General features: G+C 45.2%; 1 protein-coding gene across 1 annotated transcript in view; it reads left to right on the plus strand.

Annotated features, from left to right (window-relative positions):
• The window catches only part of LOC126195695 (POU domain protein 2), a 63869-nt gene that overhangs the window by 30570 nt on the left and 20078 nt on the right, over nucleotides 1-13221 (plus strand). The window contains exon 5 of the mRNA XM_049934322.1: nucleotides 6308-6474. Within this exon, the coding sequence (XP_049790279.1) occupies nucleotides 6308-6474 (167 nt within the window). The remainder of the gene's footprint in view (nucleotides 1-6307; nucleotides 6475-13221) is intronic.

Genomic DNA, 13221 nt, shown 5'->3' on the forward strand with positions numbered 1-13221 from the left:
ATTCCATATAGCAACGTACTTTTTCGTACTTAAGCAGGCTGCTATGAAAATATTGAGGACAATAATGCTCATTGCTGCTGTTCCGATTTCTTTGACACTTTTTCAAAGTGTTATCCTGACGCATCCGCCTTACGCAGAATGTTCTGAAAAAAGAAACGGTATTGAAAGTTGTCATATAAAGACACCTGCTCGCTGAGTTAAAATAGGTGCCGAAAGTGCTTACCCGCAGAACGCTAACGCCGTGCACATCTGCAACCGTTCTTACCGCTGTGGTTGGCGTGTAGCCACCATGTTCACAGATACGACGTGCCTGCACGGTGAGGCCACACGGTTCGCACAATCACTTTTATTCAGGATTGCGATATATATTCAGAACTGCAGATCGTGCGATTGCGACCTGCAGGCGACAACGAAGTTCGAAGAGTAAAAATCCGGTTTCATTAACTAACCAACATTTTAAGCGCAGAGTATCGAATTTCAACATATTCTTTCCTGACATACACTGCTGGCCACCGTAAATGCAACACCCTGAAGGAAGCATCCGAATCAAGTGAAATTTACAGCATGGGTTTGCAGCGATGAGATATGCAACTGATTAGAATTTCAGCGCAGACGCACATCACGCGCGCCTGTGGCGCCACCTCATAGCGCCATTTAAGGCTTGGCGATTTCGACGAGTGTACGTTCGGCACGTGTGTTTACCTTGTGGTTGTTTCACAAGACGATCAGTTATGCCTCGTAGACAACAGCGAACATCTTTTGATCAAGTATCCGAGTTCGACAGAGGAAGGATAGTGGCTTACCGAGATTGTGGATTATCATACAGAGACGGCAGAATGGAATGACGTTGTCTTTACTGACGAGGCACGCTTCTGTCTGCAGCACCACGATGGTCGGATTCGAGTGTGGAGACACCGTGGAGAGAGGATGCTGGACAGCTGCATTATGCACCGCCACACTGGTCTTGCACCGGGTATTACGGTACGGGGCGGTATTGGATATTAGTATCGCACGCCTCTGGTACGCATTGCCGGTACTTTAAATAGCCGGCGCTACATATCCGAGGTGCTGGAGCCAGTTGTCCTTCCTTACCTTCAGGGCTCGGCCACAGCCATATTTCAACAGGATAATGCGCGACCACACGTGGCACGCATTGTCCGAAGGTTCTTCGTCAATAACCAGATTGAATTGCTTCCCTGGCCGGCTCGCTCTCTGTATCTTTCGCCGATAGAAAACATGTGGTCCATGGTTGCTCAACGAGTGACCCAGATTACATCCCCAGCTGCCACACCAGATGATCTTTGGCAACGTGTGGAAGCTGCTTGGGCTGCTGTACCCCAGGCACACATCCAACGTCTCTTTGACTCAATGCCGAGACGTGTGGCAGCGGTGATCTCCAACAATGGCGGCTACTCTGGCTACTGATTCTGGCAGGAACCACATGTCACAGACGTCTGTAAACGTAATCATTTGATACTTGGTCAACATGTTATCTGCAAAATAAATTTTGTTGTGCTACCTCTTGTCTTTCTTGGTGTTGCATTTACGGTGGCCAGAAGTGTACATAAACATCTTCGTCACTGATTTACTATGTGTATTCCAGATGAAAACGGATAAAACCTATTATCCCCACATGTCCGTATCAATTAGGACTTTGTTTTTGACTGGCCGATTCAGGTAAACCAATAATTTGCGAATGCCACAATACTGTCATGGTGCATAAAACACAATGATAACCTGTGCCCACTACAGAGCAGAGTCGTTGACGCATGTGACTATGAGTTCTAGCTGTAGTTATTTCCTAAATGGTAACACTGCGATAGTTGGTTTACCTACGTGTAGAGGACGTTACCTGATTGAAACGTACCAGGCAATTTAAGTGTAACCAATCTGTGTCAGCAGCCATGGCCGCCACGTTTAACAGCTAAAGAGCTCCAGAAAGCTATTGCACCGAAAAAAAAAGTTGCTCTGGTGTCTTCATTGAAAAAGAAATGTTAACCATACAGTAAATAACTCACTCGCTTTGCTTTCTACCATTAGTTCTAAAGCTTATTTCGATACCGACGACGGTTTGCAAACTATATTAGGTATGACACATCATATACGAATATAAGAAGGATATTTTGAACAAAACAGTGTTATTTCAGGACGCTGTTTTATTTTCAGAGAGTGACTTTTATCTTCTCAGAATACTTGTAAGAGAATTCGGAACAAGTTACATATAATGTGAATTTGGTATTGTCAAGGAAAGTTCAGTTTCAATGCGAATATGTACAAAATAATGCACATAAGCGGGGGCTAGAATAGAATTAGATTGCGGCATTGGTGATAATCATTTCCAATCGGGTAAATATGTTGATCTAAACTTTACAGTGCAACATGCGATGGAACTAACACACAAAGTCACTTCTAGGAAGGCGAAGTGAAAGACTGAGAGTTTACGGAGGAGAATGGATGCAAAAAACTAGTGGAATCTTTTATTGAATTGTGATGTATTGGTACCCTCGCGAAGTCGGCATGAGACGACAGGTGTGAGATGTGTTGTTAGAGATGGGATCGTTTGATTCTGTTAGTCTACGAAGATGCTTGAAGAAGTCAGGAAAGAAAATAGTTAAGAAAGATCAGTTTTCTTCCCAAGAGATGCTGTTCGGTAAATTTCGGGAAACAGTTCTGCTGGATTCACCCTGTATAGCGCATAAGGATTATAAGGACATACAAACGGATATTTTGGCGCTTACGGAGGCAAGAAGGTAGCCATTTTTGCCTGACTCGTATGCTACGGGAAAGACAACGGCCGATGATATCACTAAACACAATACCAGCCACTCTCTCCATAATTCTCAACAAATATACAGTGGCCAGAAAAGAACACAAGCTGTTCGACTATTGTGGGTAAAAATGAAGAAGGCGCACGAGGACAGTCGAACACGCAAATGATGTTAATAAACTAATATTTTCCCCGATATGACGTATTACAACTGAGTGCATGAACACTTTATAACAGAGTACCCGAGAATTCAAACTGCAGTTATGTGCCTGAAGACAAATACTTTACAAAAATTGTTTCACAAGGCCACCGTTCATGTGCAAAAAGAAAGCAAGATTGGAGTTTAATGTCCGGTCTACAGCGCGGCCATTAGAGACGGAGCACAAGCTCGGACTATCAAGGATGGGGAAGGAAATCGGCCGGGCCCTTCTCAAGGGAACTGTCCCGGCATTTACCTGGAGCGATTTAGGGAAGACATAGAAAACATGAACCTGTCCGAACGGGGATTTGAATCGTCGTCTGCCCGAATGCGCGTCCTGTGTTCTAAGCCGCAGCGCCACCTCGCTTGATCGTTTATGTGAGGCGGGCTTCAGCACGTCTCATCGTCGATGCCCGTACACGTTCAAAAATCGAAGGAGTGTTCCGAATGCATTGGCAAGCATCCACAATGCGCCCGCGGATTTCGTCGACTAAAAAAAATCCAACAGATTCACGCAGGTTCCAACGGCCCAAGCTTCGGGAACTCAAACGGGAATCCCTGGAGGGAAGGCTTTTCGAGGAACGCTATTGAAAAAACGTAGAGAAGCGGCATTTGAAACTGAGTGCAGAACGATTCCATTGCCGCCACCTACGTCTCGCCAAAGTGCCACGAAGATACGAGAAATCAGGGCTCATATAGAGGCATATATAGATAGTCGTTTAAGGTGGCTTGCGGAATATGTATGTAGGAGTAAAAATCAGGGGACACTGGAAGCCATGATATCAGCTACGGCCGACAAACTTCCTGCCGAAATGCTCTTTACCAGTACTTAGGTGTCGGGAATGATGATAAATTCAAACGAGGGCAGTTCATTGCTTTGTAATTTACGCCTCACTTGCAGTGTTTCGAAACGCAGCCTTAGATATTAATAACGTTGAAACATTAGCAGAACTGTAGTTTTGCTTACGTCGTATTGGCTAAACATTTGGTTTCCGGACCTGTCTTTGTTGCGATTATTTGTGTGCCTCATTGCCCGCTACTTACCTCTTTTGGTTGCAACTGTACGGGAAGAAAAATGGTACAAATAGCTCTACGCACTATGGGACTTAACATCTGATGTCATCAATCCCCTAGCCTTAGAACTACTTATACCTAACTAACCTAAGGACATCACACAAGACCATTCCCGATGCAGGATTCGAACATGCGACCCTAGCAGCAGCGCCGTTTCGGACTGAAGCGCCTAGATCCGCTCGGCCAGAGAGGCCGGTTTGTGCGGGAATATTGCTGTCGATGACCCACGTACACAAAATGTGCAATAAAATCCTCGAATATTGTAATAATTATTTTAAGTGTAACTTGAACATAATCTTTTGCATCTGGCTATAGCGGATACAGAAGTCATAAATATTCAGTGTTCATTAAATGTTTGAAAAATCAAAAGATGCGTCAAGGGGCCAAGCAAGAGGACTGGTTTCCTTTATTGTGCCAGGTAGCTTCTGTGAATGGGATATAAAGTAACAGCTGTTAAATACTACACACATCTAAATAAGCATCAAAACATTTCATATTACCAGAATGAGATTTTCACTCTGCAGCGGAGTGTGCGCTGATATGAAACTTCCTGGCAGATTAAAACTGTGTGCCCGACCGAGACTCGAACTCGGGACCTTTGCCTTTCGCGGGCAAGTGCTCTACCAACTGAGCTACCGAAGCACGACTCACGCCCGGTACCCACCGCTTTACTTCTGCCAGTACCTCGTCTCCTACCTTCCAAACTTTACAGAAGCTCTCCTGCGAACCTTGCAGAACTAGCACTCCTGAAAGAAAGGATATTGCGGAGACATGGCTTAGCCACAGCCTGGGGGATGTTTCCAGAAGCACTTGCCCGCGAAAGGCAAAGGTCCCGAGTTCGAGTCTCGGTCGGGCACACAGTTTTAATCTGCCAGGAAGTTTCATTTCATATTATTTTGTTATTTTTAGAAGTTTTTTGTTGACATCTGAAACCAAAGAGGCTAAAAGTAGAAACGTCGCCTTATAACGTAAAAAATTACAAAAAAATTAAAATACATTGACTGATTATCAGAACACATGCAGACTTCTAGAAAACATTTAATGACAACTTGTACTTCAATTTTGTTCGCAGTGGCCGTCTTAGGCCTACGATTAGACAAAATTCAAAGTGCTTCATTATTGCACTGCATTGGTTAACACAAAAAAAAAAAAAAAAAATGGCTCTGAGCTATATATAGGACTTAACATTGGAGGTCATCAGTCCCCTAGAACTTAAAACTACTTAAACCTAACTAACCTAAGGACATCACTCACATCCATTCCAGAGGCAGGATTTGAACCTGCAACCGTAGCAGTCGCGCCGTTCCGGACTGAAGTGCCTAGAACTGCTCGGCCACCGCGGTCGGCTTAACAACGCCTATTCTCCATCCACAACACCTAATTTTATATTGTATGACAAAATGGTACGAATTTACATACTTGCCAATGATAGCTGTAAAAATTTAATCATTATCACTGCATCACTAGACTTTTCAATCATCAGTACTAGTCATTTACAAGGAGAAACTGCATATCTTACATTTTTCCACTGTTTCTGTGTGCCTTTGTGGATAAACTCACCACTAAGAAGGCGAATCATAGATAACGGGAGGTACGCTTAGTGATTCCTAGAATGCACCTGTTGTCAATATCCACAGAGAAATCGAGCCGGCCTGTCAATGGAGCCTGCCCTTAGGTAGCAAGCTTACCGTAGTAGTCAAAAGCCTGTAATCTGTATTAAAAATATTTAGAATAAAGTCAGTTCTGTTGCTTGAATTCAGTTATACCTTAAGCAACTGCGTAGTAATTGTACCTCGGAAATGTAAATAATTTTGCAAAGAGTGCAGAATGAGATTTTCACTCTGCAGCGGAGTGTGCGCTGATATGAATCTTCCTGGGAGATTAAAACTGTATGCCGGACCGAGACTCGAACTTGGGACCTTTACCTTTCGCGGGCAAGTGCTCTACCATCTGGCAGAAGTTAAGCTGTGAAGACGGGGCGTGAGTCGTGCTTGAGTAGCTCAGATGGTAGAGCACTTGCCCGCGAAAGGCAAAGGTCCCGAGATCGAGTCTCGGTCCGGCACACAGTTTTAATCTGCCAGGAAGTTGGCAAAGAGTGTCTGTAATATGAGGAGCAGTTTTCCCATTAGCAGTAAAGTACGAACGGCAGGCTTCTGGTAGTCTGGTGACCGTTACACGCCACACCGTTTCGGGAAGAACGTTATCTGATTGAGTGGTAAAGCGGAAGAGAGAGACTGTACGTAAGGATGCGTTTGTGGTGTTTACAGGCAGCAGCAGCGACTCGGAGGCTGCGGCGCCGGCGGCGAGGGTGGGCGTGGCCGTCGGAAGCCCGCCCGCGCACCGCCCCGCTGACGACGACGATGACGAGGACGACGACGACTCGGTGGCGTCGGCCGACAGCCGTGCCGGCCCCGCGCACGCCGCCCTCAACCTCGTGAGTCTTCCACAAGCGTCCACTAGTCCTAAACACGAATAATTAAATAAACGCTGGAAATCTTCAACTTTTTTAATCCTGTCTTCCTCAGTTGCGTGTAATATTACGGTATATTGATAATTTTTACTTATGGACCGTCTGACAGCAACTGAATAAAACACAAATTGTGTTTTATTCAGTTCCACCAGACGGTCCATAAGTAAAAATTATCAATATACCGTAATAAAACGCTGGAAATATTTACGAAGGTATTCACAGAGGTATTACAAGTTTTTGGGTTTGCAGTTCGGCTGCAAACCAACTAACCTGTAAACCATCAATTTCGCAGAGAAGCTGTCAAAGCTGCGCCAAAACAGCGAAATTCAGTTTATGTCTAGACGATGAATTAAAAGCAAAGGGTAGATCGCAAATTAACTTTTCTGCATCTTCCCACTTCTTTTCAACGTTATACAAAGAAAATTTGATACAGCCCAGGCTGCCTCATATTCAGTCGAGGAAGTTTGCGTATAATCGAGTTTGGGAGTAGAACCGGGAACACTCATATTTCTCTTTCCGAGTGGGTCACATTATTTTTTGATCGTTAGACCATGAAGACAGCTGCCAACTCCGGTATCGCCCTAATGCTTGGTAGTATCAGACACGTTGTTGTTGAGCAAAATAATTTGTTAGATTTTTGTCGTTGTGTGTCTTACTTTGTGATGTTTTGTGTTCGATAAGGAACCTATACGTCGTATTACAAGCTGAAACTAGTAATACAATAAATAATACTTTTAACAGGTTTTATGAATAAATGCCATGTTAAACAATCTTCACATTCCTTCTTATGCGGAAGGAGTTTTAGAGTTAAGGTACAGCAGGGGTGAAGCCGGGTAGCGGCAATGAGTTAAAGCCGAGACTACCTGATATTACCTCATAACTTCGTTACATGTAACTTATATGTGCGACGTAACAAGTTTATGCCGTTAACGTTACGCTACTTGCGTGCACACGTTGCAATATCTTCAGTTTAATAATTATGTATAGAATTCACAACTATTTTGCCCTAATATTTAGATTACTTTTGTCACTGATAGTGCGATTAATTCTCCCTTATTGAAGAGGTGTATTTTCGTTTGAGGTGGGACCATACGGTCAGGTAATTAAGATATGGCTTAACAGCCATCCGAGAAGAGTGGCAACCCAGTAATGACAGATCAGTTTTTCGAACATTGATGTCCTAGAACAGCAACAATGCGAAATGACCTATCTTAGTTTAAAAACGCGGGTATGTTCCCGCTTAATGCGAATGAATTTGGCGAAGAGAAATTAGCGCCATCAAATACAGCAGAAAGAATAATGCTAGATTTCCAGAATACAACACAGTCATTATTGCTGCGTCTCCGGATACTGGTCCGTCGACTGATCTGTAAACACAGCCTTCATTCACTGTATCACCGGAGAGTTAAAGCCAGTTCCTTATTACGAGAGACCATCACCAACCAGGTCAAGAGGAAAATGCGCCGTGATCACGGGCTTCCTACAAAAATGAACTCAGTACAAGAAAAGCATCTTCCCGGCATTCTCAAAAAAAAAAAAAAAAAAAAAAATCGAGGGTCTTCGGATCTAGACCGCAAAAAAGAATCAGAAGTGTCCGAAGACGAATGAGGTTAACAACTCTTCTGAAGATGACAACGAAACGCTTTTTCGTCTTTGCAAAGAGACCTACTTGTCAGTCAGATGCTTGTTGAGAAGTGGGCTCATGGATTGCACAGGGTGGAGTTAAGATGACTAGCATGAGTATCTGTGTCCCATGCCTCAGATGGAGAATATAACATTGCCTGTTTGTGCCCCACCTTAAGGTATGGGGTACAAACCCTATATTGCACAGCGCTGAGTTGTATTAAATATAATTTAAACCATCAAAAATATGTCCTCATAGTTCATATATGTTGATCATGCCTTGTTATCTTTCACTGAAATAGTCCGGCCCCGGTAGCTGAGTGGTCAGCGTGACAGAATGTCAATCCTAAGGTCCCGGATTCGATTCCCGGCTGGGTCGGAGATTTTCTCCGCTCAGGGACTGGGTGTTGTGTTGTCCTAATCATCATCATTTCATCCCCATCGACGCGCAGGTTGCCGAAGTGGCGTCAAATCGAAAGATCTGCACCAGGCGAACGGTCTACCCGACGGGAGGCCCTAGCCACACGACATTTCATTTCATTTCACTAAAATAGATTTGAAGTCCCAACAATGAAAATTGTCGTTATCATCTAGCTTTCCCCTTAGCTATCCGATTATACCCCAACTCCTCCCAGTTTCACATTTCTTCGGCGTGATTCATTCATGCGAGTGAGGCGGCGCAGTGGTGTCACAATGGAGTCTTTATCGAGATAATGGCGTTCAGATCGCTGCCCTGTCACCCAGCTTTAGGTTTTATTGTGATTTCCCTACTTCATTTAAGGCAAATGTCGGGATGGTTCCTTTGAACGGACACAGCGGATTTCCTTCTCCAGTCTGAGTCTGCGTTTCGTCTCCAGTGACAGCGTCATTGACGGGACGTTAAAACCCATTGTTACCTCATCCCATACGTGATCATTTCGTATTACAGAAACTGTTGAAACAGACAGCAAAAAAGAAGGGAAAATCTCGTGGTAGTCCCACCCAGTTCGTAAAGTCGTCAGAGTTGTTCAAACAACTGTAAGAAGTTGCTGAACAGAGGGACGTCTAAACCACTGTCCAGTTTTCAGTACAGTGGTAACGTTCCATACTGCCAACTAAATAGATTGATGTGCTGCCTCTTCTGGCACAGTTACAAATGAAAATTGTCACTTTTCCGAGCCTCAGTGATGATGACAATGAGTTTAAAGCGGGATTAAGGCACCGGATTTGATGTGGGAAAGAAAGAGTATGGTTCACCTTTGTAGCTGAGTGGTCAGTGCGGGTGACTGCCATGCGGTGGGCCCGTGTTTGATTCCCGGTATTGCCTTGGACTTTTCCGTGGTGGGAAGAGTGGAACGGGGTGCACTCAGCCTCGTGATGACAACTGACGAGCTACCTGGCTGAGTAGTAGCGGCTCCCGATCACGAAAACTGACATCGGCCGGAAGAGCGGAGTGCTGACCACGCGCCACTCCATATCGCATCCAACGACGCCATTGGTAGAGGATGACATGGCGGGCGGTCGGTACCGAAGGATCCAGCAGGGCCTGTCGATGGAATTACAGAAAAAAATTGACACCACTGTGCGCTTTTCTCAGTTTGCCTCACTCCCTGCAAGAGGAGCGATGCTAATAATAGCAATTCCTATTCTCTCCTTGATACTTGTCCGATATGAACTACACTCCTGGAAATGGAAAAAAGAACACATTGACACCGGTGTGTCAGACCCACCATACTTGCTCCGGACACTGCGAGAGGGCTGTACAAGCAATGATCACACGCACGGCACAGCGGACACACCAGGAACCGCGGTGTTGGCCGTCGAATGGCGCTAGCTGCGCAGCATTTGTGCACCGCCGCCGTCAGTGTCAGCCAGTTTGCCGTGGCATACGGAGCTCCATCGCAGTCTTTTAACACTGGTAGCATGCCGCGACAGCGTGGACGTGAACCGTATGTGCAGTTGACGGACTTTGAGCGAGGGCGTAAAGTGGGCATGCGGGAGGCCGGGTGGACGTACCGCCGAATTGCTCAACACGTGGGGCGTGAGGTCTCCACAGTACATCGATGTTGTCGCCAGTGGTCGGCGGAAGGTGCACGTGCCCGTCGACCTGGGACCGGACCGCAGCGACGCACGGATGCACGCCAAGACCGTAGGATCCTACGCAGTGCCGTAGGGGACCGCACCGCCACTTCCCAGCAAATTAGGGACACTGTTGCTCCTGGGGTATCGGCGAGGACCATTCGCAACCGTCTCCATGAAGCTGGGCTACGGTCCCGCACACCGTTAGGCCGTCTTCCGCTCACGCCCCAACATCGTGCAGCCCGCCTCCAGTGGTGTCGCGACAGGCGTAAATGGAGGGACGAATGGAGACGTGTCGTCTTCAGCGATGAGAGTCGCTTCTGCCTTGGTGCCAATGATGGTCGTATGCGTGTTTGGCGCCGTGCAGGTGAGCGCCACAATCAGGACTGCATACGACCGAGGCACACAGGGCCAACACCCGGCATCATGGTGTGGGGAGCGATCTCCTACACTGGCCGTACACCACTGGTGATCGTTGAGGGGACACTGAATAGTGCACGGTACATCCAAACCGTCATCGAACCCATCGTTCTACCATTCCTAGACCGGCAAGGGAACTTGCTGTTCCAACAGGACAATGCACGTCCGCATGTATCCCGTGCCACCCAACGTGCTCTAGAAGGTGTAAGTCAACTACCCTGGCCAGCAAGATCTCCGGATCTGTCCCCCATTGAGCATGTTTGGGACTGGATGAAGCGTCGTCTCACGCGGTCTGCACGTCCAGCACGAACGCTGGTCCAACTGAGGCGCCAGGTGGAAATGGCATGGCAAGCCGTTCCACAGGACTACATCCAGCATCTCTACGATCGTCTCCATGGGAGAATAGCAGCCTGCATTGCTGCGAAAGGTGGATATACACTGTACTAGTGCCGACATTGTGCATGCTCTGTTGCCTGTGTCTATGTGACTGTGGTTCTGTCGGTGTGATCATGTGATGTATCTGACCCCAGGAATGTGTCAATAAAGTTTCCCCTTCCTGGGACAATGAATTCACGGTGTTCTTATTTCAATTTCCAGGAGTGTATTTTGCGGAACTTAGCGGTTCGTACCCAAACCGAAAACTTTCGAGCGTCCTAGACAGACCGGAATTTGGATGATTCAGTTCTTCCAATCTCTAGGGATGGTTAAAGAATTGTGGCAGTGTCTAGTCACATTCCTTGTCGTTAAACAGTCTCACAGCTGAACGATAGGAACAAGTAACCCACAGCTGAAGGGGGGCGCGTGCTGCGTTCCGGAGGTCGCATCTGCTGCTGTGGCTGGGGCGAAGGGCGCCTGGGGACGAACGTGATCGTCAGGCGCCCTCGCTGTCGACAAATCCGATTTATCAAGTGTTTTAAGGGACGACAACAGCTCCCCTCTCCGCTCCGTGATGCTCTTTTTTAAGCGAGTCCTCAAGCCCGAACTTGAATGCTTCCAGAATGCTGACAATCTCGTTACTCGTGCTGAGACGCTAGTGTGGGAAAACAAAGTGGTACCGAAAAAAAAGTCAGAATGTCGTGTTGCCTTCTGGCTCTTCTTTCTTTGAAATTTTTAGTTGTTTACTGAAAGATTCTCGTTGCGAGAATGTCTCTTTAGCCGTGGTATTAATGCAGACTTCGCTGACATATTTCGTCTGGCCAGGTAGGTGCTATCACGGTATGGTTTATTAAACTCACAGTTTATGTTTAGTTATTCACACAAGTAAGCGAACATAGTTTTTAATTTTTGAGTAAACAACTTCCACTAGTTTACACGATAATCCCAAGGCGACAAAGGTATTTGTATTTACTCGTGCTCTATTGCTCCAGTTTACTCACATGTTATATTATCGCCTCGTTTGGTTATAAACCCAGAATTATGGTCTAATTTAAATTAGTTGGTATCTGATGTTTAAAGTCCGATGCTAAAAACACGTAGAACACACATAATTGTCAATAGTGTATCTAAACATACCAGATTCTGCTCTTCGTTTTAATTAGGATCAGACTTTCGTTTTTTCATAAAATAGGTGAAATTTGCTAAATTAGAAAAGTTTCCTACTTGAGAAATGGCGGAAACAATGTTTTGCGCAGCCGGAATGGCAAACAGACAGATCCCACAATGACAATACAACTGACATCGACGATTTTCTGGCGGGAGCGTTCCATCCCGCTTGCTGTCGGATGCCAGTTAATTTAAATTCAACTGTCTACAGTTCTACTTTTAACTAGTTTGGATTTTACGGTGAGAGGGCTGTACTGCTCTCGCCAGCATGACACCATTGAGAGTCTGGGGTTGTCGGTTCCCACTGCGTTGCCGTTTCCGCTGCGCGAAGAATTGCGTCTGCCAGCTCTCAAATATGAAACGTATTTGTATACAAAAATTTCGTCTATTTAAAGAAAAATTCCAGCTCTAATTAAAATTAACAATCGTTGTCTGAAATGCTTACAGACATTGTAGATATGTGAATTGTAGGTATGTGAATTTCGGATTTTTTAATTTTTTTTACTTTTTTATTCATTTTTATTTATTTATTTATTTATTTTTTTTTTTAGAAGATGGAGACTGAAATTTCGTCTTCATGTTGTAAGGATGATGCCTTCAGCTATATTTACAGGTCCCTACTTCCTAACAATAGTCATGCTGACCGCTGCCGTAGTTCTCACCATAGCAGGAACTGAGGCGCACCTTCTATGATACGTATAACGATGATTACCCGGAATCCACATGATCACGTGGTATCATAGATCGGGCCTGAAGAACTTCTTGTTATTTATTTGGCTTCCAGCGTGTCTACTCTGTGTAGCCATCTGAAACAAATGGTTACAACGTACATTCAATTGTATGAAAAGAATACACAAGTTCATAATTACAGTTAAAAGAGCCAAAGCTATCAAAATTTTGTCCATCTTTAATTGTTAAAAAACACCCCGTATGCGCTGTAAATATTTGGTTGCACATTATTGACATGGTTTTTGCATTTTCGCAAATTTTGTCTATGTTACGATGATTTGAAAATTGGACCCGGCCTGAAACTGGTCATCGACCGAATAAAAGAAGTGAAATTTGCAA

The sequence above is a fragment of the Schistocerca nitens genome, chromosome 7 (genome assembly GCF_023898315.1).
Source record: "Schistocerca nitens isolate TAMUIC-IGC-003100 chromosome 7, iqSchNite1.1, whole genome shotgun sequence".
Taxonomy (NCBI): Eukaryota; Metazoa; Arthropoda; class Insecta; order Orthoptera; family Acrididae; genus Schistocerca; species Schistocerca nitens.